Consider the following 23123-nt stretch of genomic DNA (forward strand, 5'->3'; position numbering starts at 1 on the left):
TTGTTTCCGGAATTAGATTTCAAGATCTTACATGATCTCTGAAAACGAGAATGACAAAAAGGACGCCGCCGAAAATTTCACGTTTTATTGAATAGACAATATTTTTTTTTGTGCTCCGACAAATTTAATCAGCTGAAAAATGATCTATGAGGTTTTGAAAGGAGTATGTGCTAGATGTATGTAATCAAGAAAATCACAAACAAAAACCACTACCATTTAGGGTGGCGCACAATTACCCTGAGGCTGATAAAATCGCATACATCTTTAGACATAAGTATCTTGGAAGCACAAAAATTTCTAAAAATATGATTTCATGTTTGATTCAAAGCTTTTTCAAAGCGATTCCTCAACTCTAGGTACTGTTATGATTGTTTGAAGATGAAGAGCGTAATGTTGACGAAGTAACTTTGACAAGCGATAACTCAGCTCAAAAAATATCAAATAATTCTAAACTTGGCAAGTTTACCGATGAATTATTTGAATTTTCGATCATCAAAAGTGAGCCCAATACTATGCTTTTCTCAACTTTTATGCTAGTACAAACTTGAGTACGGGTGATTATGCGCCAGCCTGTACAGTGGCTGAAAGTATCAAGTTTATGAAAATCATGTTTTCAGGGATTCCATATTCATGGTGGAACTATGATGATGTTCACAGTTCGCAACACTTTCGGTATGCCCCGTATCGGTATCTGGATCCTATTTGGAATCTGTTCAATATGTGCTGGATGTGTTCTTCTCATTCTATGTATTCAATTTGTTTATAGATATTTTGCAATGAGCCAGTGAGAAAGCCTTTTCCCAAAACTCCATCGTCACTCGTCATTTTCAGTTCGAACAAGCTAAAGTACTTCACCGGATGGCGTCGTCTCTATTTTGTATTTTTCACTTTGTTTGTGTCCATTATCTATGGTGCATGCGGTTTTGTAGGTATAAACTCAACGCCCGAGAAGGATTTGAGTATACGGTGAGTCAAACGAAAAAGCATGTGGTTGCCACATGGTTTTTGTTGTTGTTGTAGACTAGCGATGGCGGAAGCTTATCAAGTATCACCGGACGAGGTTAATTATATGGGAATCGAATATTTCGAACGAACGGAAACGAACGATATCCTGTTGAATTGGTTATCAATTGGAGCGGCTTCAGCGATTAACTGCTACTTCGTAAGTGGAAAAAAAGGAAAACGACATGGACAGTAATATCCTCTAATAAAATCATAATATCACCAACACTTTATCACCTGACAAACTTTTGATATCTTTTGAAGCAACCGAGATATTTGAGCTCAAAGTTGACAATAAGTATTTTTCAGTGTACGGCGATGACAATCATACTGTATTGTGGTATAAAAACATACAAAAAAGTGTGCCACAAAACTGCTCATTTATCAAATTACATGTATATTCAGAGGCAGTTGTTTATTGCTCTTTTAGTTCAAGTATGGCCAAAGAACATCATCTCATATTTCAAAGAAAACGGGTTTCAGACCTTAACTCCAACTGTATTTATATTCATTCCATGTATGATATTTTATGTTGTTCCACTTTTTGAGTATCCTCTGGGAGTTGATTCAAATATTGTAAGCATATCGTTGGTTACCTATCCAATTGTAGATCCAACTGGAGTTATGCTTATTATAAAAAATTATAGAATCTTTTTGAAAAGTGAGTGGTACCTGTACAGAAACAAAACATAGTCTCATTTTCCAGATATATTCACTGTAAAACTTTGCTGCCCATTTTGCAAAAATACCTCAGCCTCTCAACCAGAAGGAAACCTTTTTCAAGTGAAACCATTTTCTGAAAACCAAGGAAGTCTTCGTTTCAATTCTATTCAAAATTGACACATGGGATGTCTGCTTAATTAACTTTTCTGACTTTTGTTCTATTTGTGTGTTTCATTTTGTTTCTCAAACGCGTTTTTTCCCGGAAGCCTTCCCGGAAGAATAAGGCAAATGACGTTTTCATAAGTCTATTCTGAAATTGTCAATTTATGTTCGTCTTGTTTATGAATGTCAATTTTACTCATTGGGTGTCTACGCAAATGTCTCGGCCTAATTCTAATCGAGTTCCAATTATTAAGTGTATTTAAATTCCTTATCAAGTTTTCAATTCTTTTTTCAGTGTCGACCTGTTATCAACATGATTTATTAACATATTACAAGTTTATCCGACCATCGAAAACCGAAATAAAGAATAGATCAGAAAAAAAACACGACGATTATGGAAACAACTTCTCAGCAACTTCCTCTTCCCCTTATTTTCTGTAGTCATAGAGATCCTCATTGGTGAACAGACGGTACAAACGATGATGTCTTTTGGCGGTAACACGGCATTGTTGATGGATATGCGAGAGGTAGAAGATCGGAGCGTACTTCTTCTTGATCGCAGTCACCACAGCACCTCCTTCCACACGAGATTTGTCTTTGTAGAGTGCTTGAGAATCCACGTGGAACGTCAAAGTTTCCAGGTCATCCTTTGTTTCGATGTATGCATTGTCATAGTCGACCAAGAACTGAAAATTGATAAATAGTTATTGGATTACTGTATGATTGCTCACCTTAAGATCCATGAGCGAGTCCATCTGAACCTCCAGATATCCCTTGAACGTACTCATAGTTCCTTGGTAACCACACATGGTATAGTTGAATGAGGTGTCGAGAAGATAAAGGATCGAAGTAATGTCTCTATGAATGTACGCCTTCTCAACGACACTCATAATTTGATGGACTGCATATCGAGCAGCATTGTCAGCTGAGCAAGGAGCTCCGAAAAGGGCCAACGAGAGGAGGAGAACACGAAGAAGCATGGCCATCCTTCTGGAATAGGCTTTAATTTTCTGGGTTGGAAAAAGGGGAGTTATCAGGCGTGGCAGATATCCACGCCAGTGATACTCTGATAACGTGTGAATAATAAAAACAAAGATAAGGCTTTTATATAGAGAGGAGATTGTAGTGGGTTAGATAGAGGAACAGGGATAATTGGGAGCAGGAAATGTGTAGGAGGCCTCTCTCGGGAAACAAGGGGTGGAGTCTTAGTACTCCGAAAGAAAAAAGGGACGTGATGAGATGATGTTTTAGAAGATTAATGAACGAAAATTTGAACGGATGTTTCGTAAGACTTTGAGAATGGCAACGATGACATCCAGTCCAAAAATTCTAGGACTGACGTTATTCTGTCACCAATTCTAGAATTTGGAATTTGAAAAATTAGATGACATTAAAAAATTTTGCGAAATCCGGATTTTGAAAGATGAGATGCTTATTCTGTCACTTTTAAAGACAATTCCAAAATTTGGAATTTGATGAGTTTTTGATGCTATTTTTGAAAATGGACCACATCCGGTTCAACATGTTGAACGCGAAGATGTCATTAGTAAATTTAATCTGATGTCAAATTCTGGATTGATAAGATGCTAACCGATTATTTAATTTTTCGTATTGGCTCTATCTAGGATTTCTGAAATTGTACAGGAATATGTAGGCAATTATCATTGGCATTTTTAAAAAAACTAAAACCTTTTTAGAAATTGATTTTTACGAGATTTGTTCCACTTCGAAGATCACAAAATATAATTGCTGATATATAAACCAAAAAGCTGTAAAATTTTTAAAGGTGGGAGAAAATGAAAAAAAAAAATAATTTTCCCAAAATTCCGTTCAAATTCGCCAGTCGAGGAGTTGAACTTGCGAGCCTAACTCTGGAATTGTCGCGCCGCTACCGGCTGAGCTACGGTGGCGCAAACTGCGGAAAATTTTCACTTGTCCGGATTCCGGATTCCGGAGTCCGAGAAAATTTTTATACCGGATTTTAATAATATTTGTTAATTTGTGAGGATTTTTTAACTTTTTTGAACTTCCGAGACTAAAAATGCAAAAATATAGCACGATATGCGTTTTTAGAACTTTTCTGCCTATTCGGAGAACTCAAAATTCCGGATTCCGTGTTCCGGATTCCGGATTTCGTGCATTTTTTCATTCCGGATTCCGTATTCCTGATTCCGGAAAATTAGTTTCATTTCGTATTCCGGATTCCGGATTCCGGCAAAATTTTATTTGTCCGGATTCCGGATTCCGAGTAAATTATTTTATTCCGGATTCCGGATTCCGTTTCTCGAAAAAGTTATTCCGGACATCTCTACTAAAGATTGCTTCAGAATGCATAGCCTAACTCCAAACAACTTCGAAAAAACTTCTGCCCCCCTCCTTAAAAACGCTGTTTTGATGTTGGTTTTTAGGAGATTCGTTGCAATTGAAGTATCACAGGACTTACAATCCATACTTGCGACGGGCCGGGCCGGCCCGGAAGATAATTATTTCTGACCTTTTTCCGGAGGTGGGATCGGACCGAAAATTGCATTTTTGAAGCATAATAACGATTTTTTTTGTTAAAAAATTCTCGAAAATATATCAAAATAAATTTTTAAAAATAAATTTCGACCAAAAAAAAATAACCGGGCCGGGCCTTCAACGATCTTCGCAAGTATGTTACAACCCTCATTTATAAAACAAAAAGCCGGTAAAATGTTTTCAAGCCAATGTTTTTCACAAGATGATGTAACAGAAAAAATGCAAATATAAGAATTCTGGGTTGGTGGGTATTTAGTTTATTTTTATTTTCCAGAATTTCAGGATTCGTGTGAAATCAAAATGTCAAAACAAAATCGAATTTCAGCATACCAAAAAAGCTATAACTGATTTGTTCAGTCGCTGAAAATAACCTAATCCTTCCGAAAAAAGTTGCGATGACTTATTTCCGATTTTTTTCAAAAATAGAAGAGAACGAAACTAGATTCGGTTTTCGGTTGAATTGGAAACTGGATTACAAAAAATTCTCAAAAGTTCCTAGCTCTAGAACGCCACAAACTGAAGTAGAAGGGCTTCTGAAGTGTACTTCGTTAACAAAAATTTACTTGGAATCAAAAAACCAATGAAAATATTCTCTGAGTCATACTGTAGTATTAACCATGAGAATGTAAACAACTTCTGAACTTCAAATTTTGTATCTCGAAAATCATTGACCGGCTGGAACGCCCTTAAATGCTAAAACATCACGATGAAAACATGAAGACGTTGGGAAAACAAACAATGAGTATTCCTGGCCCGCCTACATTCTGTCAGCTGAAATTTCGTGACCGCATTTCGTCAGAAAGAATCATCTTGAACTACGAATTATCAAAAACTTTTTTCAGGTGTCTATTTTCCTCTTTGTTAATTGGAAGCAGCTGAATTTCTGGATACATCACGTGTCTCTTCTAGGGAAGTGAGAAAGATCAGAATCGAAAATTCTGAAACTATAAAATTCTTGAAAACTCTACTCTCAATTTGCAGTCCAAAGGCTTTGATCTTTAAAATTGGGTCAAAAATCGAGCTTCTCTTTGAATTCGAATGAAGTCGAAATCGAATTAGAGCAGTTGACCGGTGAACATTATCATGTGCACTTCGTTTTTTCGATCCTCAAATTTCCGGAAGCAGGGCTCTCAAATAAACAAACAGAAACGTCACTTATTGGATTTGGAATTTCTGGAAAAGGGGAGGTTTCAGATTAAATGAACCCATTGTTGAGATGGATCTGAATGAACTCATGAGGGAAAAAAACAAAAGAGATAACATTTATTTAATACTTCAAAAACCAGTAAGATGAGGAAGAACCTTCAAGGGAATTAAACAGAGTACAATGCGTTGCATGTGTCCATTATTTGTTGTTTGACCTTAAAAAAATAGTACTCGTTGATAAAAAACCCAAAAAAGGATACCATGTCAAGTTCCTCCTTTGTCAATTGATCCGACACAATGTCAAAGTCTCCATCATCGATGAAAACTGTCGAGTTGCTGGATGTCTGGAAAATGGCATAATGAACTGTTAATCCCTGATACGTCACAAAAATAATTACATTTTTGATGTGGGGGGGGGGGCTCTCGATTTTTTGGAATTTGATCATCTCAACTAATGAAATTTTGGGAGTTAATTGGAAAAAAGGGGAAAAAGTATCAACATCTTCCCAATTCTCTAGAAAGTAAAAGGAAAAAAGATGCAGAGGGCAAGTGTAAGCTGGGTGGAATTTGAGTTATGGGTTATTTGTTTAGAATTTTGGGTTATTTTACAAGGGAACCTGTAAACCTAGATGTTGATGAAAATTTCAGGATTTGTTAGGAATATCCTAACTAGAAATTTCTGAAAATTTTAGAATCCGTTCGCCAGTTCTACCCGCGCTACATTTGTTTTTTTTCAGTCATCTTCTAAAAAATTCATGTAAAACTGCAGTTTTTGAATAAATCCAGAAAATTTCGAAAAAAAAATGTTTCGGAGAAAATGTTTGAATGAAACTTCATTGAATTCTAAAAACAACACAAAATCCTTCATGTTCTGAAACGATCTGGAATTTGAGAAAATCGTCTTTGAAAATCGCTGTTCTTGCACTGAAATCGCGATTTTCTGTACTGGAACTGATTTTTTTTTCTGAGAATGGTGGTATCAGATGAAGGACATTAGAATTTCTGGACTAGCTGAAAACTATGCAAAGATCTTCCTTATATATAAAACGGTAGGCATAACTGGTGTGCTGAAGGCACACCAGTTAGCTGGTATGAAACATCCTGATACAGTAATCACCACATTTTCGTCAGTCAAACAGTCTTTATTTCATAACTTACTCCCAGATAAATAATTGGCTCCTTGTGCACTGGATCCACTTCGATATCTCTCTTGGATCTGACCTTCTTGCGGGCTCTTCTGGTTTCCGACGACGCTGAACTATCGTCCACGTCTTCATCCGATGTGGATCGAATTGCTGAATTAGTCATGTAGTTTGCAGTGGAGTTTGTCCATTCTGTCTCTTCCTGTAGTTTTTTAAATCTTTTTTTTTCCTATTAATATTGTCTTACCCGACAAATGAGTCGCTTCTTATGACTTTTTCTGTAGATAACCCATGAGGACGCAAATGTACAAAAGACAAAAATGAGTAGTAGATTTCTCATGATTCTGGAAAACTGAAAAATGGGGAGAAGATTCGGAAGATGTAGGTGGAGTCGGATCAAGAAAAATAAAAAAAAAGAAGACACGAGTTTTTATTCTCGAACAAACTGTGACTTTAATCGGCTCAGAAGAAAAGAAGAATTCAAGATTCAATGAAGCGAGAAGACGTGACGCTCAAAGGTGAGGAATTGGTCAAGGTGACAACATTTTCCAACTGTATACAACCACATCTTCTTCCACTGTTTTCGTATTTTGAAGACGATAAAAATGGGAAATAGAATGACCAATTACAACTGGGTCACATTATGGTGTCTTACAGAAACAGACAGTAGAAGAAGTAGGAGTGAGAATTACGTGACCACCAGCTTTTCGGTTTGTATCAACAATTCGAGTTGTTTTGGGACACCTGTGATCAGATAGCACATGCACCTATTGGAGACGCAGACTAGTTCTACAATGGTCAAGGTTTGCTCGGAGCGCAAGCAAGACACCTCTCTCTGTACAGTGCAATGGGCCTTATTATGTTATGAGAGAGTGCCGCTTTTGGGGTGTCTCCAAGCTTTATTACATCAACGTTGCTTTATTTGTTGTTTAGTAGCTGTTAATGGACTTTTTTAAATGTAGCGTTCGATTCAAAAAGTTCAATGTTTGGCAGGGTTATTTTGAAGATTCTGTTAGCAAACATTCTTGATTTTTTCGCAAGTTCACTCGCTTTTTCTTGCCCTATGAAAGCTACACAAAGGTATGTAGATTTTGATAACGCTAGAAAATTAGGAAGTTTTATCATAACGATGAGTAGAGTCTTTTGAACTGTTTCCGTTTTTCCCATTCTGCATTATAGGAAAATGTGAACCCCAAGTTCTTGAAATCCAGGGTGACACACAATTGCCCGGACTGATAAAAGTGGGTATATTTTTAGACATAAATATCTTGGGAGCTCGAAAATTGGTAGAAATATAATTTCACATTTGATTCAAAGCTTCTGAAATTTTCAAAGCGAATTTTCAAGGCTGGGTATTTTTATGATTTTCCAAAGACTTTGTTGTGATTTTCATGAGATGAAGCAACCTTTACAAACTATAACTCAGCTCCAAATTGATCAAATAATTCGAAACTTGGCAAGTTTACTGATTAATTATTTGAATTTTTGATCACTAAATTTGAGCCCAATACAATGCTTTACTCAAATCGTACAAACTTTAGTTAATTATGCGCCACAATGAACTTTCAAAAATAAAGGGAATATGACTTCAATAGAACTTTCGAAATTCTTCAAAACTTTTGCACCTCTGACCTGCGTTTTCCACTCCGTAATGACAATATACAGTAAATCCAACCTATTTGATACCTAAAAATGTTGTTGATCCAATAACACAAACAAGAAAATCCGCAACTTGATCCGCTTTATTTGTATCATAAAAAAGTTGTTTTGTAAATATTTTTGCAACCAGATATCGTAATATTTTTTAAGTTATTTTTTTAGTTCATCCTATAAACACCAGCACAGAATCTACCATCAATACCTCTCCTTTTTTCGATTCTCCTTGTCTAATCCTTTGTAATACAGTGCCATTCGACGCGAGACTAATCTCAAACCTGCCCTCGATTTTTTTTGTAGTTTTTCATCTCCTTTTTCTTCTTCTCGTCTTCTTCTTCTTCTATTCCATTGCCAACAATTGGGATTACGAGCAGCCGGTTGAACAAGCGGATGCGCCAGGGAAGCTTCATGTTTCGGGGGTTGTAGAGGACAAGAAGAAGAAGAACATAACACAAATACATGGCACACTCTTTTTTTCCTTCGCCGGTTTTTTGCTTTCCGAAAGCAGCATCACCCAGGGGGAAGAGCTGTCATTTTTACCTTTTCACACCTTTTCACGATTCCAAATCAATTGTTTTTGGGTGAGATGAGAGAGAAAAGGGAGTTTTGATTTGTTGACTCCGAATGACCAAAAGATGTGCTCTGCGGGAGGAGAAGATGCACAATGAGTTGAGCGTTTGTTCAAACTTCTGTTTCCACAATTGGACTCGGTTGCACCGATTCTCTTCATTTTCAATCTACTGTATACTTGTACATATTTTATCTTCTTTTGTTTCTTTCGAAAAGGAAGTAGTAGGGATTCTTTTCTTTGTAGTGTAGTACGGTTTTCTCGAATTTTGCGTTTCACTTTCTTGAAAGGATTAAATTCCAGTTGCGGAAACGTTTTGCTACTAGAGGGCTTGGGCGGTTTTGGTGGTGTAACTAGAGAATTGAGTGCCGACTGTGCAACTTTCTCTTCCTAGGGATTTTTATCACCTACCAAACTTGGAACTTCCAAACATTTTGTACCCTCGAATCGATGATTTTATACCCCTAAATCGCTTTATACCCAAATGACCCCAAGATTTTTGTACCTTCCGAATTATTTGCCTAAATAATCTGTGTCGCCTAAGTATGTTACTTTTTCAAAGTTATTTTCAGACACACTAGCTTTTAGGGTTTTTTATTTAAAAAAAAACACATTTTTCTCGAAAGAATGTTCAGTTAGGAATACAGGATGTAATTTCCCGGACTCAAGTTTGTACTGGCATAAAATTTGATTAAAGCATTGTACTAGTCTCAAATTTGGTCTCAAATTCCAATAGTTTCAAATCTAGTCTCAAGCTCCAATAGTTCATCAGTAAACTGACCAAATTTCAAATTATTTGATCAACTTTGAACTGAGTTATCGCTTGTCAAATTTGCCGGTTGTTTCTAGTGATGAAAATCACTAGAAACATAACGCCGTGCATCTTTGGGCAATCATAACAATACCTAAACTTGAGGAGTTGCTTTTAAAGTTTCAGTAGCTTTGAATCAAACGTAAATTTATAAATCTACCAATTTTCATGCTTCCAAGATACTTGTGTCTAAAGATATTCCCATTTTTTTCAGTCCGGATAATTGTGCGCCACCCTGAAAACTCCAATATATTTGGCATATCTATTTCTCTAATCCGCCATGCACAGCAGTTTTTGTCCATTTCTTTCATAAGATCAACGCAAAACAAATATGTTTGTCGAGAACGTTTCTTTATATACCCGAATCCTTGAAATCTACCGTTTCTCTTCCATCATTCCCCCATTTCTGAAAATAGGCTTCAATTTTCCTTTGGTTTGACCCCGATTCTTTTTACCATATACTCCAAATGATTGCTAATTTTGTAGTTGGTTCTCTGTTGTTCCAATCATTATTCTACAGCTTCTGAAATCTGAATTTCTGCACGATCCAAGATCACGGAATGAGGATATACAAAGTGTCTGGATGTTTCCGTTTTCCTCCCTCATCATGAAATGTTTGCGGGATTCATTTCACTTATTTCGTTAGGAAATAAACTACAAAAAAAAGAGGAAAAACGATGAAAGTAGGACAGTTTTGAAATCAGTCACTATTCGTTTTCTTGTTTTGAGACATGTTCACAATTACTTTTTGATCCGGGAAAAGTTGGATTACTTGTTCAGAACTTCTGTTATAGGATAATTCAATTTCATGATTTTGCCCTTTTTGAAGGAGTTTGTCCTTTTCGAAATTAAACTCATGTTCAATATACACAACGAACTCTGACTAATTTTGTTCAGGAATATTGAAATTTGGACAAAGAATAAAATCACTTCTTCAATAATTTTGAACAAGTTCGATTTCCAACAATATTGATTTTAGTTTGGACATATTGATTGGTGTAATTAAGAAAAGCTAAATTTAAATTTCATGTTGTATGAAGGAAAGGAAATTACTTCGAATGAAGTCGTATAGCGTTAAAACTTCAAAAACCTCTAACACCGTAAACACTAATCGAACGCGCCTCGTGATGTCAATTTTGAGCTATATATCTCATCTTCTGCAAAAGATATTAAAAAGTGGTCAACTAAGAAAATGTTCATCCTAATTTTTTAAATATTTTGTTAGTTGACCACTTTTTGATATCTTTCACTGGAACTGAGATAATTGATATCAGAGTGGAAAGTTGAAGGTGATGTTCTAGTGTTTGCGGTAATCAATTGCATGACTTAAAATGTTTAATTTTTTAAAGTTTATCTACAAATTATACCCCGATGTATTTTTCGATATTCTCCACTACTGTATTTGTAAAACCTTGAAACCTTGGAGAATTCTCACTTTCTCTCACAAACCAGTTTCATTCCAGACACCATTTCCCCCTTCCATCTGACTCATTAGTGCTCCCAACCTAAGTCTCTCTTTTACTTTTTTTGCTCTTCTCTCCAAATCATTAGAGGCCTCTCCAGAACGGGTCGCGTCTTCACTGATAACACACACTTTTTTCGTCTGAACATGGCTCGCGGAGGAGCCGCGCGGCGAAAAAGAGAGGGCGCGCGGCTGCTCTCCGGCCTATTTGCTCTACGTGACTGTCAATCGACGGCGCATCATTTTCGTCCGTTCCTTTCGTTTTTCTCAACAGAAGAAGCACCTTCCAATTAGTATTTGCCGTTTTAGGAACATCCTCCCACTTTTCGTGTTTTGTTTTCTCTCCCGGGGCCTAAAAATGGAAAAAAGAAAAAGTCGATTGAAACAATCGGAAATCGTTTTAGAACCCAATTAATTGATTGAGGGGGGAAAAATATTAATATAATTCATTCACTTTCCAAAAACAAGATATTTTCCAATGTTCTATCCTTCATATTCATCATTCTTTACCGGCAATTTCTCTCAGTTTTTGACGCACTTTAATGGGTTCTGAAGCAGTCCAAAATGATTTATAATTGGTCATATCGGTCATTTTCAACTTCATTCGAACCCCTCTCTGCTAAACTCCAAGGAACTGGATATCTTGCCAGTACTTAATAGACGGCATGATGATGCCTCTGAGAGGTAGACGAGTCATTTTTGTTGCCACGTCATGATCCGCTCCTCCCGTCAAAGTTTGCCATTGACTAGATTTCATTAAGTAGACGAAGAGGAGTTCGTTTATTTGACCCCCACTCATTTTTTTTCTTACCGGTAGACTATACTTTTTCTTGGCTAACTGTCTGGTTTACGAAGATCCAGTTTTGTTATTTCAGAGCTTTTGTTTTTTTTGTTCATATTTGGTTTGATCTTGTAATCGGAAATCCTTGTTCTTTTAAGATCAACGAATAAATTGTTCTGAAAATTTTCAAGCAAAACATGTGAAAGAACATGATGCACCGTAAAACCTGTAATAGAAGAGCCCTTAATTTTTAACTTTGAGCAAATTTATCTCGATTCCTGTAAATCATAATTTCAACAATATTTTATCAGTTCTCAGTTTTTTTATATCTTTTATAGGAATTAAGATAAGTGAGCACAAAAACTTTTCAATGTGAGGGCCCTTCTATTAGAGGTTTTACGGTAATTGGTGAATACTGCAGTTTTAGAAAACAAACCTTTAAATGAGGCACTTTATGAATCTTCAAAATATTCACCGTAGAACCTGTATTAGAAGAACCCCTTTAATAGAAGGGCCGCCTTCAAAATGTATGTTTTAAAAAATAATTTCAGTATGTTTTCGGGGGAAAATCATGTTATTTCATAATTTCACATAACATTCTTGAAATGCTTTTTTTTGTTTACAAAATATTTTTTTTGTTTACAAAATATTTCAATTTTAGAGAAATTGATAAACTGTCATGGATTTTGAACGAGAATTCGCCAAACAAGATTTACGGTATCTCATATGAATATCTAGGTTTCACCACCCAAATGGTTACAGTATCCATCTGAAAAACTCTACGTCATCGTCCACTTCTCCTGCCCACGAGATCCACCATTCCTGCACCAGAAGCCTGTATTTTTTGTCCTTCTGCTATGCCGCTTACCCACTTTTGGTAGCAAACAAAACAAGCACAATGGTTCGAATAGAAAAGAGAGACGGTTCTTGTCTCTGTTTGTTGCTTTCTCCACGCCCTCCCCAATTCACTTTTACAACTTCACACCATTTTCTCCAAGAACAACAGACATAAATCATTTATTTTTACTAGAGGCTTCTAGAAGAAGACGTCGAAGAACATCATCTGATTGTGTGTAAATGAGAAGACGAGGTAAAACCAACCCAATTTCTTCCGTTTTTTCAACAAATCGACCTTGAGATCTACCGAGAATGACCATTTTTTTGTCGTCTTTTTATTCAATTCTTCATTTATTTATTTGTTTGTTAATGTGGTGTTTTCAATGTATGTAAAACTACAAGTAGACGGGTCTCACCTTTTTCTCCTTCTTAAGTAATTCTACCAATTCCTCTTCTTTTTTTGGGTTTCTCTTTTTTGCCATCGGATATATTATGTTAAAAACACTTTCTGGTTTGTCTAGAAGATGATGAGGAAGAGAGGAAAAAGTTACAAACTGTTATTTCATCTTCATCTGAATCTCTTCTTATTCGTTTTTTTCCAAATGCAATGTGGTTGGCTAAGAACAGCTTAGAAAAAGATCAGTGAAGAAGATTGTGTAATGCAATAAATGAGCGTTCAGATGTGTAGTCTCGAACATGATCTTTCTCTTCTTATACTCCTTTTTTTCCATGTCTTACTGTAATCAATATTGTTGTTTCTTGGAGAAATCATCAATTAGCCGGATGGTTTACGACCTCTTCCTTCTTGATAGATGGCGTTTTGTCTCGCGTTTTGCTATCACATAATTGACTATACCCATTCGCTTTCGTCTCGAGAACTGAATTGGCCCCCGCTTACAAGGTTTTTTCGTTCGAGAATAGGATGTGATGATTTTTATACCATTTCCACATGTTTGAGCGATCTTTGTGAGGACTAAATCTTTTGGATTACGGTAGCTATGGTTCAGCTCTTTTCGTTTTTTTTTCAAAACTTGGAATGCACACACTCCCAACCCGTTCCCGAATAAAGGAAACATTTTGATGACCTAGAAAACATGTGTAACCTGGTAAAACATGGACACCCCCGCTGTGTTTTTGGGTTACCCGTTTTTGGGGTCACCGATGACATTCTCATTATTCAGTTTACAAAATGAAACCTAGGGTTTGATATCTAAATCTGTATTGATAGGGCAGACTCTTGCTTTTACCTCGAGAGGACCCTTCTATTACAGGGGCCCTTCTATTAGAGGGGTCATTTTATTTTTTCCGGCCATCTTTTGCCAAATTTTTGGTTGAAAGATTCCCGGAATTCTCGTTCAAAAGGAATGAAAAACTATCAATTTCACCAAAATTGAGCAAGTTTTTAAGCAAAAAAAGAGTTTTCAAATATTTTCTGTAAAATTATGGAATTTTCGAAATATTTTTCACTGAAACCGTACCGAAATTTTCAAATTCAAACAACATATTTTGAAGGGAGACCCTCTAAACAGGTGCCCTTTTCTCCAAGCCTTTTTGGAGGGCCCTTCTAGTAGAGGGGCTTTTCTGAAAATCTCAAAAATGCCTCATTTTAAGATTCGCTGCTTAAAACGGCTAAATTCTCCTTTTACCGTAAAACACCTGTTATAGAAGAACCCCACATTGTCAAGTTTGAGCTCAACTATCTCAATTCCTGTGAAGGATCTTTAAAATCTGTCAACTAATAAAATAGAGCTGATATTATGATAAATAACTTGTCAGTTGACTACTTTTTGATATTTTTCACAGGAATCGAGATATTTGAGCTCAAAGTTGCCAAATTTTGGTGGGGGGGTTTTATTTGAAACACGGTAGATTGAATCTGGAATAATTAAGGAAAATCTGAAAAATCCAAACCCAATTTTTTTTGTAGATCAAATTAGTCTTAAATTGAAGAATTTTCATTCAAACCTTGTCCACTTCTTGGTATAAACCATCAATCTGCCATGGCTGATAAACTTGGCACCACGGATCATCTGGCTTTTTTTGTGTCGTCTGGCAGCAAACAACCGTATCTTCTTCTTCTTCCCATCCCTTGACCATTTCATATCTTTATCTCTCATCTTTTTTAGTTGTCCCAGCATCAAAACGCATTCAAGCATAGCCAGAAAACAAACAATTCGCCTCTTAGTGCTATCTGTTTTTCTCTCTTTTTCTCTGATACCCTTCTCTAATTGGTTGGAAGAATATATCTCCCGGATTTGATCCGAAGCAACGTCTGCAGACATATTGTTTCAAAAAAAGTCTCAACAGGAGACAAATAAGGAGAAAAGGATTGCAGTGAAAAAAGCATTGCATAGAGATAGATAACTTATTCGGAACGCTTTTGCCGAAGGCATAAGAAGAAGAAGCGGGATCTAGCCGAAACCACCACGACAGACGGCGGCCTGCTTGATCCTTATCTGTGTCGGTTAGTCGAGAGAGAAAAGAAGATGAAAACGAAAAAGACGGTTGACAACAAAACCTTACGACGATTTTTCTTTTCCTTTTTTTCGTCCCGATGTAACCTACAACCACCCAATTATCCGCAATTATCCCCCCGTCCTTTTCTAAGAAGGTAGAAAGTTGACATTTCTTCGATCGTCCCTTCCTTGGTGTCAGAATGTTGTGTAACTACTAACTTTCCATTTTTTCGACGTCTTCTTCTTTTTCTTATTTAGCTTTTCCTACTTCTTCTTCTTCTTCGTCTTTTATTCTGAATCGTTCTAATTTTCAACCTCCTTTTTGTAAAGAAGCATGACATCAAGCCTGTGTGTTACGGTGTAACGTCTTCTTAGGCTTTCCGTCACGCATCAACGAATTCAGAAGGGGCCATCAGATGGTCATCGAGATCTTCTTCTGGTAGAATCGATGAAAAGAATTCAGTTTTACCAACCAAAAAACTCATTTCTTCTTTTTTTCTCTTATTTCTTCATCTGTCCGTCCTTGTCATCGTCTTCTTTTCATCTTTTTTACGTTTCTACTACTACGAAAATTCTTTTTCATATCATCTGAAATTATTTCGGCACTGTACAACCAATATCGTTTTTTCGACTCTACAGTATTTTTCGAAATACTTCGAAACTTCTTCTAATCAAACCAATTCAATTTGTCAACAAGTAATTGAATTTTCGAATTGCAAGAAATTGAAGATTGGATTCTGTTATCATATTGGAACGCATTGTTTCGTAGCCTAGAGAAGAAGAATATTCTGAATGATATTGAAGGCCTTTTGATGTGTAAAGGGGAAATCAGAGAAGCCGAATAATTTATGACGTGGATTGATGATGATAGGTGTGCTTAAATGTAACCTTGATAGGGATGATAAGGCTTTAGAAGCGAATGCAAGTTCAAAAGTTCTATTAGTTTTCCACTAGATGTCTATTTGAAGGGAATTGTTGCTTCATCCAATGGAACAAAGCTTCCAAGTACAGGTTCGCGTATAACTACCCGGACTGAAGTTTGTACTGGCATAACATTTGAGCAATGTTCTAAGCTCAACTTTTGAGTGTAAAAGTTCACATTATTCATTAGTAAACTGGCTAAGTTTCAAATTATTTGATCAACTTTGAGCCGAATCATCGTTTTGTCATAGTTGTTCCATCTCATGAAAATCACAACAGGACACCGTTCATCTTCGGACAATCATAAGCGCTGAATGTCCCGAGTCATTCCATTTTTCACAAAATTCAGAATCCTGATTCTTCCTTGTCCACTCATATCTCAAAAGGCAATTTACCTTGAACCTTTATTTTTGACTATCTAACTGACTAAACCGTCGCGAATGTACTATCGAATAAAACTGTCATTTAGAAGTGCATGTGGAACAATTTCGACCTTGATCTCGCTCTCAAAAATCAGGACCCCGGTGGGCCTGGCTTTTTTATAATTGAAAAAATCGTGAAATTCCGAATTTTTTTTCAAATTTTACAGAGCCGGGCCTTGTAACTTCCGAAGAAGAACGTATGATGTTTTCTGCTTCTTCATTATTTATTAAGTGTCATTTTCCTTTTCTTCCGTTCCATCAATTTCCTCCACGACCTCTTCTTCCGATTCCTCTTTCCGCCATCATCCACATCCTTCATATCCATGTTTTCCCCCCACCAATTCAATTCATCTTCTTTTTTACTCTAACAGTATCATAATCTGTCGCCAGCAGCTTTATCCTTCCCTCCACTAATTCTTCTTCTTCCATCATCGTTGTCCACCCTCTCCATCATGTTAGTTATTCTTCGGTGCGCCTTTTCCCATCACATCAAACCAGCTTTTCCATCGCCTTCCATCGCCGGGCCCGCTTCTCTCTCCGTATCTTCGTCCTGCACACTATTTTACTCTCCGTTATTGTACCGTATCCCTTCTACGCGCCACCTTTCGCTCATCACTTTCAGCGGAGACAAATCACAACAATTGATTACTTTTTTATTCATTTATTCACGCTTCTTCTTCTTCTTCTTCTTTTCCCCTTCTTGACAACCATCATAATCATATGAGACCAGTAATAAGAGTCACTTCTTCTGTTTCTTTTTTCTGACTTCTTCCTCTTCCTTCATATTCAAAAAAATATCTGAATACTGTGTCTTGTTTGTTATCAAATAAATGACAAAAGACACCTTAACCTTGTCCCTCGCTTCGATTCGTCTTCTCCGATGTAATTTCATCGTTCTGTGATAACAAACTTCTTCTTCTTCTCCTTCTTTTTTCGTTCTCCTTCTTTCCACCATCTCCTGCTTCTTATCTGTTTTTTTCCTTTTCAGTTTCCAATCCAGGTCAACCATCAGAGTTTAGAAAAGTGCACATGTCCTCTTTTCGCAATATTTTGATAACATCGTGTTCCCATCAGGATCCTTCAAATCCAAAAATCAAGTTTTGCTTACAGGAATGATATAAACCAGACCCGCCAGCGCGACTAGTGATGATTCTACCGTACCTGGTAACATTTCTGTTACTTTTAGTACCGCCTGTCACTTCATCAACGGCTAACATCTCGTCGCTGATCGAGGCGCTTGGACCCAACAAATTATGTTCTGTTTATGATCCATTCAAGGTTTTGCCCGAGAATAATAAGGTGAGAAAGATGCAGAAAATTGTGAAATGGAAGATTTTCTTGAAGGTGTACTTAAAAAAAGGATTTTCTCGAAATCCCACCAAAACATCAGTCAGTTACCGTATTTCATCTAATAGAAGCCCAACAAACCGTCAACTTTGAGCTCAATTATCTCTATTCCTGTAAAAAAATAACAAAAAGTTGTTAACTGATAAAATGTTCATCATAATATCACCAACATTTTATCAACTGACAGAATGTTGATATCTTTCACAGAAATCGAGATAATTGAGCTCAAAATTGACGTTTCGGATGTAGAGGAAGTACTGTAGTTCCCATTTATTCCTCAATTAATTTTCTCATAAATCATAATCTCATAATTTCAGTTCCAAATCGGCGGTAGCTTCCCACTTCATCAAGACGATTGTACTACTCTTCGACCAGACACTGTCCAAGAAATCGTCGCCATTCAATGGGCGCTCACCCACTGGAATCAAAAAGATGAGAATGGAGATTGCAAACTTGGTAGGAGACCAGTTCCCTATCGATGTCTCGAATCCAATTCTTTTTTCCAGGCCTGTACGCCGGAGATACCTGCTCGCGGTCAGCTGAATCGCTTTCTCAATCTCTTCGATTCCTAGATTCTGTAGGATATCATGAGCCAAAAGAGTGTAGAACGGAAACTCCTGGAGCCAAACTGTTGGGATTGATTGCACCAAAAGACTATGAATCATCAATGTCTCTTGGAAAATTCCTCTCGGTTTCTGCGATTCCAGTAGCCGCGTATTCATCAGAATCAGTGAATGCATTAACAGAACTTGATGTGGAAAACACGATTGCCACATCGCCTACCATCGGAGTTTATGTTGAAGCATTGATTAGGCTCATGAATCAGATGAGAAGTAATTTGGTTACTGTAGTGGATGATGGATCTCAAAACCCGGTTACCAAAAGGTACAACATCTTTAATAGTGAGCATTTTTGAGAAAATTATTTTAGAGTGATCTCCTATCTCCGTGACGCCGACATCTTCGTCTCTGAATCTATTCCAATCGACCATCCATTCTTGGCTCAAGCTCTCGAAGACAGTGATTCTTCCATTGTTGTCAGTATTCTGAATAAAAAACAACTGATGAAAACTGTCCGTCATCCATCCATCTACGCCATGTCCAAAATGTGGATCTCAATTCCAACTGAAGGAGAAGCTCTCGATGAATCAGAACAGCTCGAATTGCTCCATAAAGACGCCAAACTCGAAATAGTTTCTCTTCAACCAAAATACAAAGAACTGCCACAATTCCGTGATTACTTCATTCGAGTTCTTCGTAACAACTTCAAGAACTACCAACTTTTGACTTCATACATCGAGCAAGTTTACAATTGCACTAACGAAGATTGCGATCTGGATAAGGATGTGATGATGAAGAGTTATGTTCAAGCCAGAACGGCTGAAGCATCCATCAGAATGACCTACGCATTTGCCGCAGTTGCTCAGATCATCGGAGCCAACAAACAATACGAAAAAACGTGCTCGCACGCCTCCGCAGAATGCACCGAATTGATAATGGAGACATTGGAATCAATGGACTACGCATTCAACAAACAAGATCCACCAGAGTTTGCAGGAGAACGATTACAATTCTACAGAGGAACTGAAAATATTCTTTTGGCATCTGGAATGCAAGTGGAGGCAATTGAGATCTACAATCAGGATGAGGAACCAGTGACTTCACGTCTTCTGAGTTTCACAACTGGATCTCCCCCAACTGTTATCATGTCTTCATTGAGATCTGCTGACCAGAGACTTCGATCCATTTGCGCGCCATACCGACCATTCTGTGGACAGTGTCCTAACCTTCAGATCGTTAATGCTGATGTGAGTTCTCTAGAAGAATCGAATTAAAAATATCTTGATAATTTTCAGCACCACTTCCTGTCCATCCCACGTCACTACCCACTCTATTTGGTTGGTCTTTTCGATCTTCACAGTGGCCAGACTTGTCAATCGATGGCTCACACTGACATCTCCCTTCCAATGGCTTTCGTTCATACCGTTTGGACATTCAAACAACGATTCCCACAACTTGGACTTCTCAAAGATCTTGACTTCGGGGCTCTTCTCATCGACAGTTGCTCATCGGGAAAACAAGCAATCGAGTCAGTGGTTCGTTCCGAAACTCAATGCTTCCGATTCAATCAAGCTGGAAGAAACATTACCATCGTCCCGAAATCAGTGTTTGGATATGCAAGTGCACTCCATGGAGACTCTCAAGAATCTCTAAAAGGATATTTCTCATCTGGAGACACTGATGCTGCTCTGGTTTCTGTTGACTCTGAGCATTCAGCTCTTCAAAGATCGTTCACTGCTCTTCCATCTTCCAGAAATCAAGCATTGGCACTTTTAAAACTTTTGAATAGAATGCAATGGCAATTTGTGACTGCTGCATTGAGCGAACAGGATCCAGAATCCCTTTCTCTCTTCAGAAGTTTCGAGCGTCTTGCTCTTGATCGTGGAGTCTGTCTAGCCGAAGTCATCAATATCGGAGGGTCTCGTCTGGATAATGTCCGTAGCACCACCAACGTCACTATCATCTTCGCCACCGCCCGAGACGCTGCCGACTATCTCGTCGCCTCGAAAACACAACGTGGAAACCATGTGAATGTAATGATGGGAGATGCTCATGACTGGTATCTTCATGCACCGAATAAGGAACAATTCCCAGGAACTGTTTCTGTGCAACCAAGAAATATTCTCTATGGAGACTTCCGTGAGTGGCTGGAAACAACGACCCCATTGACTCTTCCGGAACTATGGTATTGGTCGTATATTGAGTCAAGATATGGATGTGCTCTCAGCCAAAAGAGCAAGGTTATCTATGGAAAGATGTGTACCGGAGACGAACTTTTGAACATTGAATCTCTTGGTGAGTTTCTGACTGAAACTTTCAGTGTTGACATTATCTCTACGAATAAATATACAAATTTCAGGTCGTATGACAAAGGCTGGATACCTGTCCCGTGGAATCGAGCGATTCCTCTTTGCCATGGATTCCGTCTACAAGAACTTGTGCCCAGCTCAAAATGGTCTCTGTCTTGAGTTCTACGAACAAGGACGCAAGCAGATTCTGACCCAACTTAAGAAGACGTCGACCGAAGATGACGTGGAGATCTACGAGTTCCTTCCAGACATCAACAACCATTTCACATACCATTTGATTGCCAACTGGACACTAACCACTGGATTGAGAATGACAAATCAGTATAGGAGTGGAAATGGAATGAACACAGAGAGCAAGTGTCAACCACCAATGTGCAAGTGTTTCCTCGATGGAGACTTCTTCCAGGTAAGTGAAAAGTGCTGAAATTAATCTAACTTTTTCAAACTTTCAGAGACCTCTCGACTCTTTTGTATTCCGTCCAGATGAACCAGAGGGAAGTGATCAGTCATCTTACATCAAGAGACAACCAGCATTTGGATCTGAGAAGGTTGAATATCAATCAGTCTTCGAACACATTACTTCTGGACACTGGAGAGATCATCCACATAATTATGTCCTTCTGGCTCTCATCACAGTTCTTGTAGTGGTTGCAGTTGCTGTATTAGTCCTTGTTCTCGTGAAACTCTACCTTCGAGTCGTCAAAGGAAATCAATCATTGGGAATTTCACTTCTAATCGGAATCATTATTCTCTATTCTACCGCTTTCTTCTTCGTATTCGATCCAACTGATTCAGTTTGTAGATTGAGAGTTATTCTCCACGGATTGGGCTACACTATTTGTTTCGGTGAGAATTCAATTTAGAATTTGTAATAAATATTGATTTTCAGGAGTGATGATTGCCAAAGCGACTCAACTTCGAAACGCTGAGACACTCGGATTTGGAACTTCGATTCATATCTCATTCTGGAACTATTGGCTTCTTCTCTTCTTCATCGTTGGAGTTCAAATCGCCCTTTCGATCAGTTGGTTCTTGGAACCGTTCATGTCAACGATTGGAGTGATTGATACCAATGTACAGAGAATGATGTGTACAATGGGAAAGTGAGTTTTTGTTTGAAAATAGTACAAACTAATTTGTCAATTTTTGTGCAGAGTCGAGTTTGTAGTCTCCAACTTCTACGTAATGATTCTGATTCTGATGGCACTGTTCATCAATATGCTCAATAGAAACATCAAGAGAAACTACAAAGAGACCAAGTGGTTATTGTACTCGACAGTCGGATGCTTCTTCACTTGGGTCGCATGGATTACTCTGTATTTGGTCCTTGGTCACGAATTCAGAGACACTGTCATCGTCGTGGAACTCATTGCATGTGCCACAATTCTTCTTGGATTCCTCTTCGGACCAAAAATCTATATTCTTCTTTCCTATGAACCAGTTGTAGTTGCATTCAAAAGAGACCCATTTCCTAATCACACTGATCTCTTTGAAAAAGGTTCGTATCTTTTTTCAGATGATTGTTCCAATCTGAATTCTAGACGATGATCTTCCATCCCAACGTGCCGTATCACCAGCCTCATCAACGTCTTCTTCGTCCAACCGATCGTCATCTGGTTCGTCATACACATCATCCTCAAAACGACCAGTGAATGCAGTTGGTCCGTTGCCATTACACAAGAATATTGAGGATCAGTCTCCGATATTTCATACTGTCATGAGAAAGAAAACGAAGGTTCGTAGATCGAACAGCGAACATGATACAATTGTGAGTTGGGATTTTTATAGTTGAAAACCAGGTCGCTGGCGGGCGTTCGCGGGACCAGCCAAAGTTTCTTTTAGAATCAATATTGTTGGAGGAACTAAATTAGATATGATAGAACAATTATTTGAAAAACTGTATCTTGTCTATAAACAACGTTACAGACAAAAAGGGCCGACCAAGACAGGCAGAGCCCGGATTAGCCACTTTATAGCTTATAACTTTGTTCATAGACATGGTATATTTTTCTAAATATTATCATTTTGTAGTACTCGTCTAGTTCTATGATATTTATAACAGTTGCTCCAAGAATTCTGAACGAAACTATGACAGAGCCCGCCTGTGTTCCAAGTATGGTGATTATTGGATCTTATTAATAAAAACAAACTCCAGATGAACGTTGGCATTCCAATGACATCAGTTCCAATCATCCGAAGTCCATCGGCTCGCGACGAGAAAGTGCATCGAGTGGCCATTTCGCCACCACTTCGAGACTAAACAAACGACACACTTTTATTTTGTTGCCTGTACATATAAATACCTCATCCCCTCTCCCTAAATCGCTCCAATCCCCCTCGCCGAACCCACATACTTTG

At 37.8% G+C, this 23123-nt stretch overlaps 4 protein-coding genes across 4 annotated transcripts in view; 2 read left to right on the forward strand and 2 right to left on the reverse strand.

The window, feature by feature from the left end:
• The window catches only part of CBG01596, a gene marked incomplete at both ends in the record, with an annotated part of 2282 nt that extends 440 nt beyond the window's left edge, over positions 1 to 1842 (forward strand). Inside the window, 5 exons of the mRNA XM_002634011.2 lie at positions 618 to 784; positions 832 to 966; positions 1021 to 1162; positions 1312 to 1663; positions 1709 to 1842. Of these exons, the coding sequence (XP_002634057.2) occupies positions 618 to 784; positions 832 to 966; positions 1021 to 1162; positions 1312 to 1663; positions 1709 to 1842 (930 nt within the window). The remainder of the gene's footprint in view (positions 1 to 617; positions 785 to 831; positions 967 to 1020; positions 1163 to 1311; positions 1664 to 1708) is intronic.
• A 413-nt stretch (positions 1843 to 2255) lies between these two features.
• On the reverse strand, positions 2256 to 2813 carry CBG01598 (the record flags this gene model as incomplete). Its single annotated transcript, XM_002634010.1, has 2 exons — positions 2256 to 2513; positions 2559 to 2813. 2 exons carry the CDS (start codon positions 2811 to 2813, stop codon positions 2256 to 2258), a joined length of 513 nt encoding a protein of 170 aa, XP_002634056.1.
• A 2847-nt stretch (positions 2814 to 5660) lies between these two features.
• Positions 5661 to 6975, reverse strand: CBG01597 (the record flags this gene model as incomplete). Its single annotated transcript, XM_002634009.1, has 4 exons — positions 5661 to 5708; positions 5754 to 5837; positions 6652 to 6837; positions 6883 to 6975. 4 exons carry the CDS (start codon positions 6973 to 6975, stop codon positions 5661 to 5663), a joined length of 411 nt encoding a protein of 136 aa, XP_002634055.1.
• Positions 6976 to 17695: 10720 nt separating this feature from the next.
• Positions 17696 to 23025, forward strand: CBG01593 (the record flags this gene model as incomplete). Its single annotated transcript, XM_002634007.2, has 11 exons — positions 17696 to 17848; positions 18214 to 18352; positions 18403 to 18781; positions 18827 to 19703; positions 19752 to 20751; positions 20816 to 21171; positions 21218 to 21611; positions 21655 to 21868; positions 21920 to 22263; positions 22307 to 22533; positions 22921 to 23025. The coding sequence occupies 11 exons, from the start codon at positions 17696 to 17698 to the stop codon at positions 23023 to 23025; spliced, it is 4188 nt and encodes a 1395-aa protein (XP_002634053.2).
• Positions 23026 to 23123: the final 98 nt, after the last annotated feature.

Source organism: Caenorhabditis briggsae, assembly GCF_000004555.2.
Source record: "Caenorhabditis briggsae complete genome, chrIV, whole genome shotgun sequence".
NCBI classification, from domain to species: Eukaryota; Metazoa; Nematoda; class Chromadorea; order Rhabditida; family Rhabditidae; genus Caenorhabditis; species Caenorhabditis briggsae.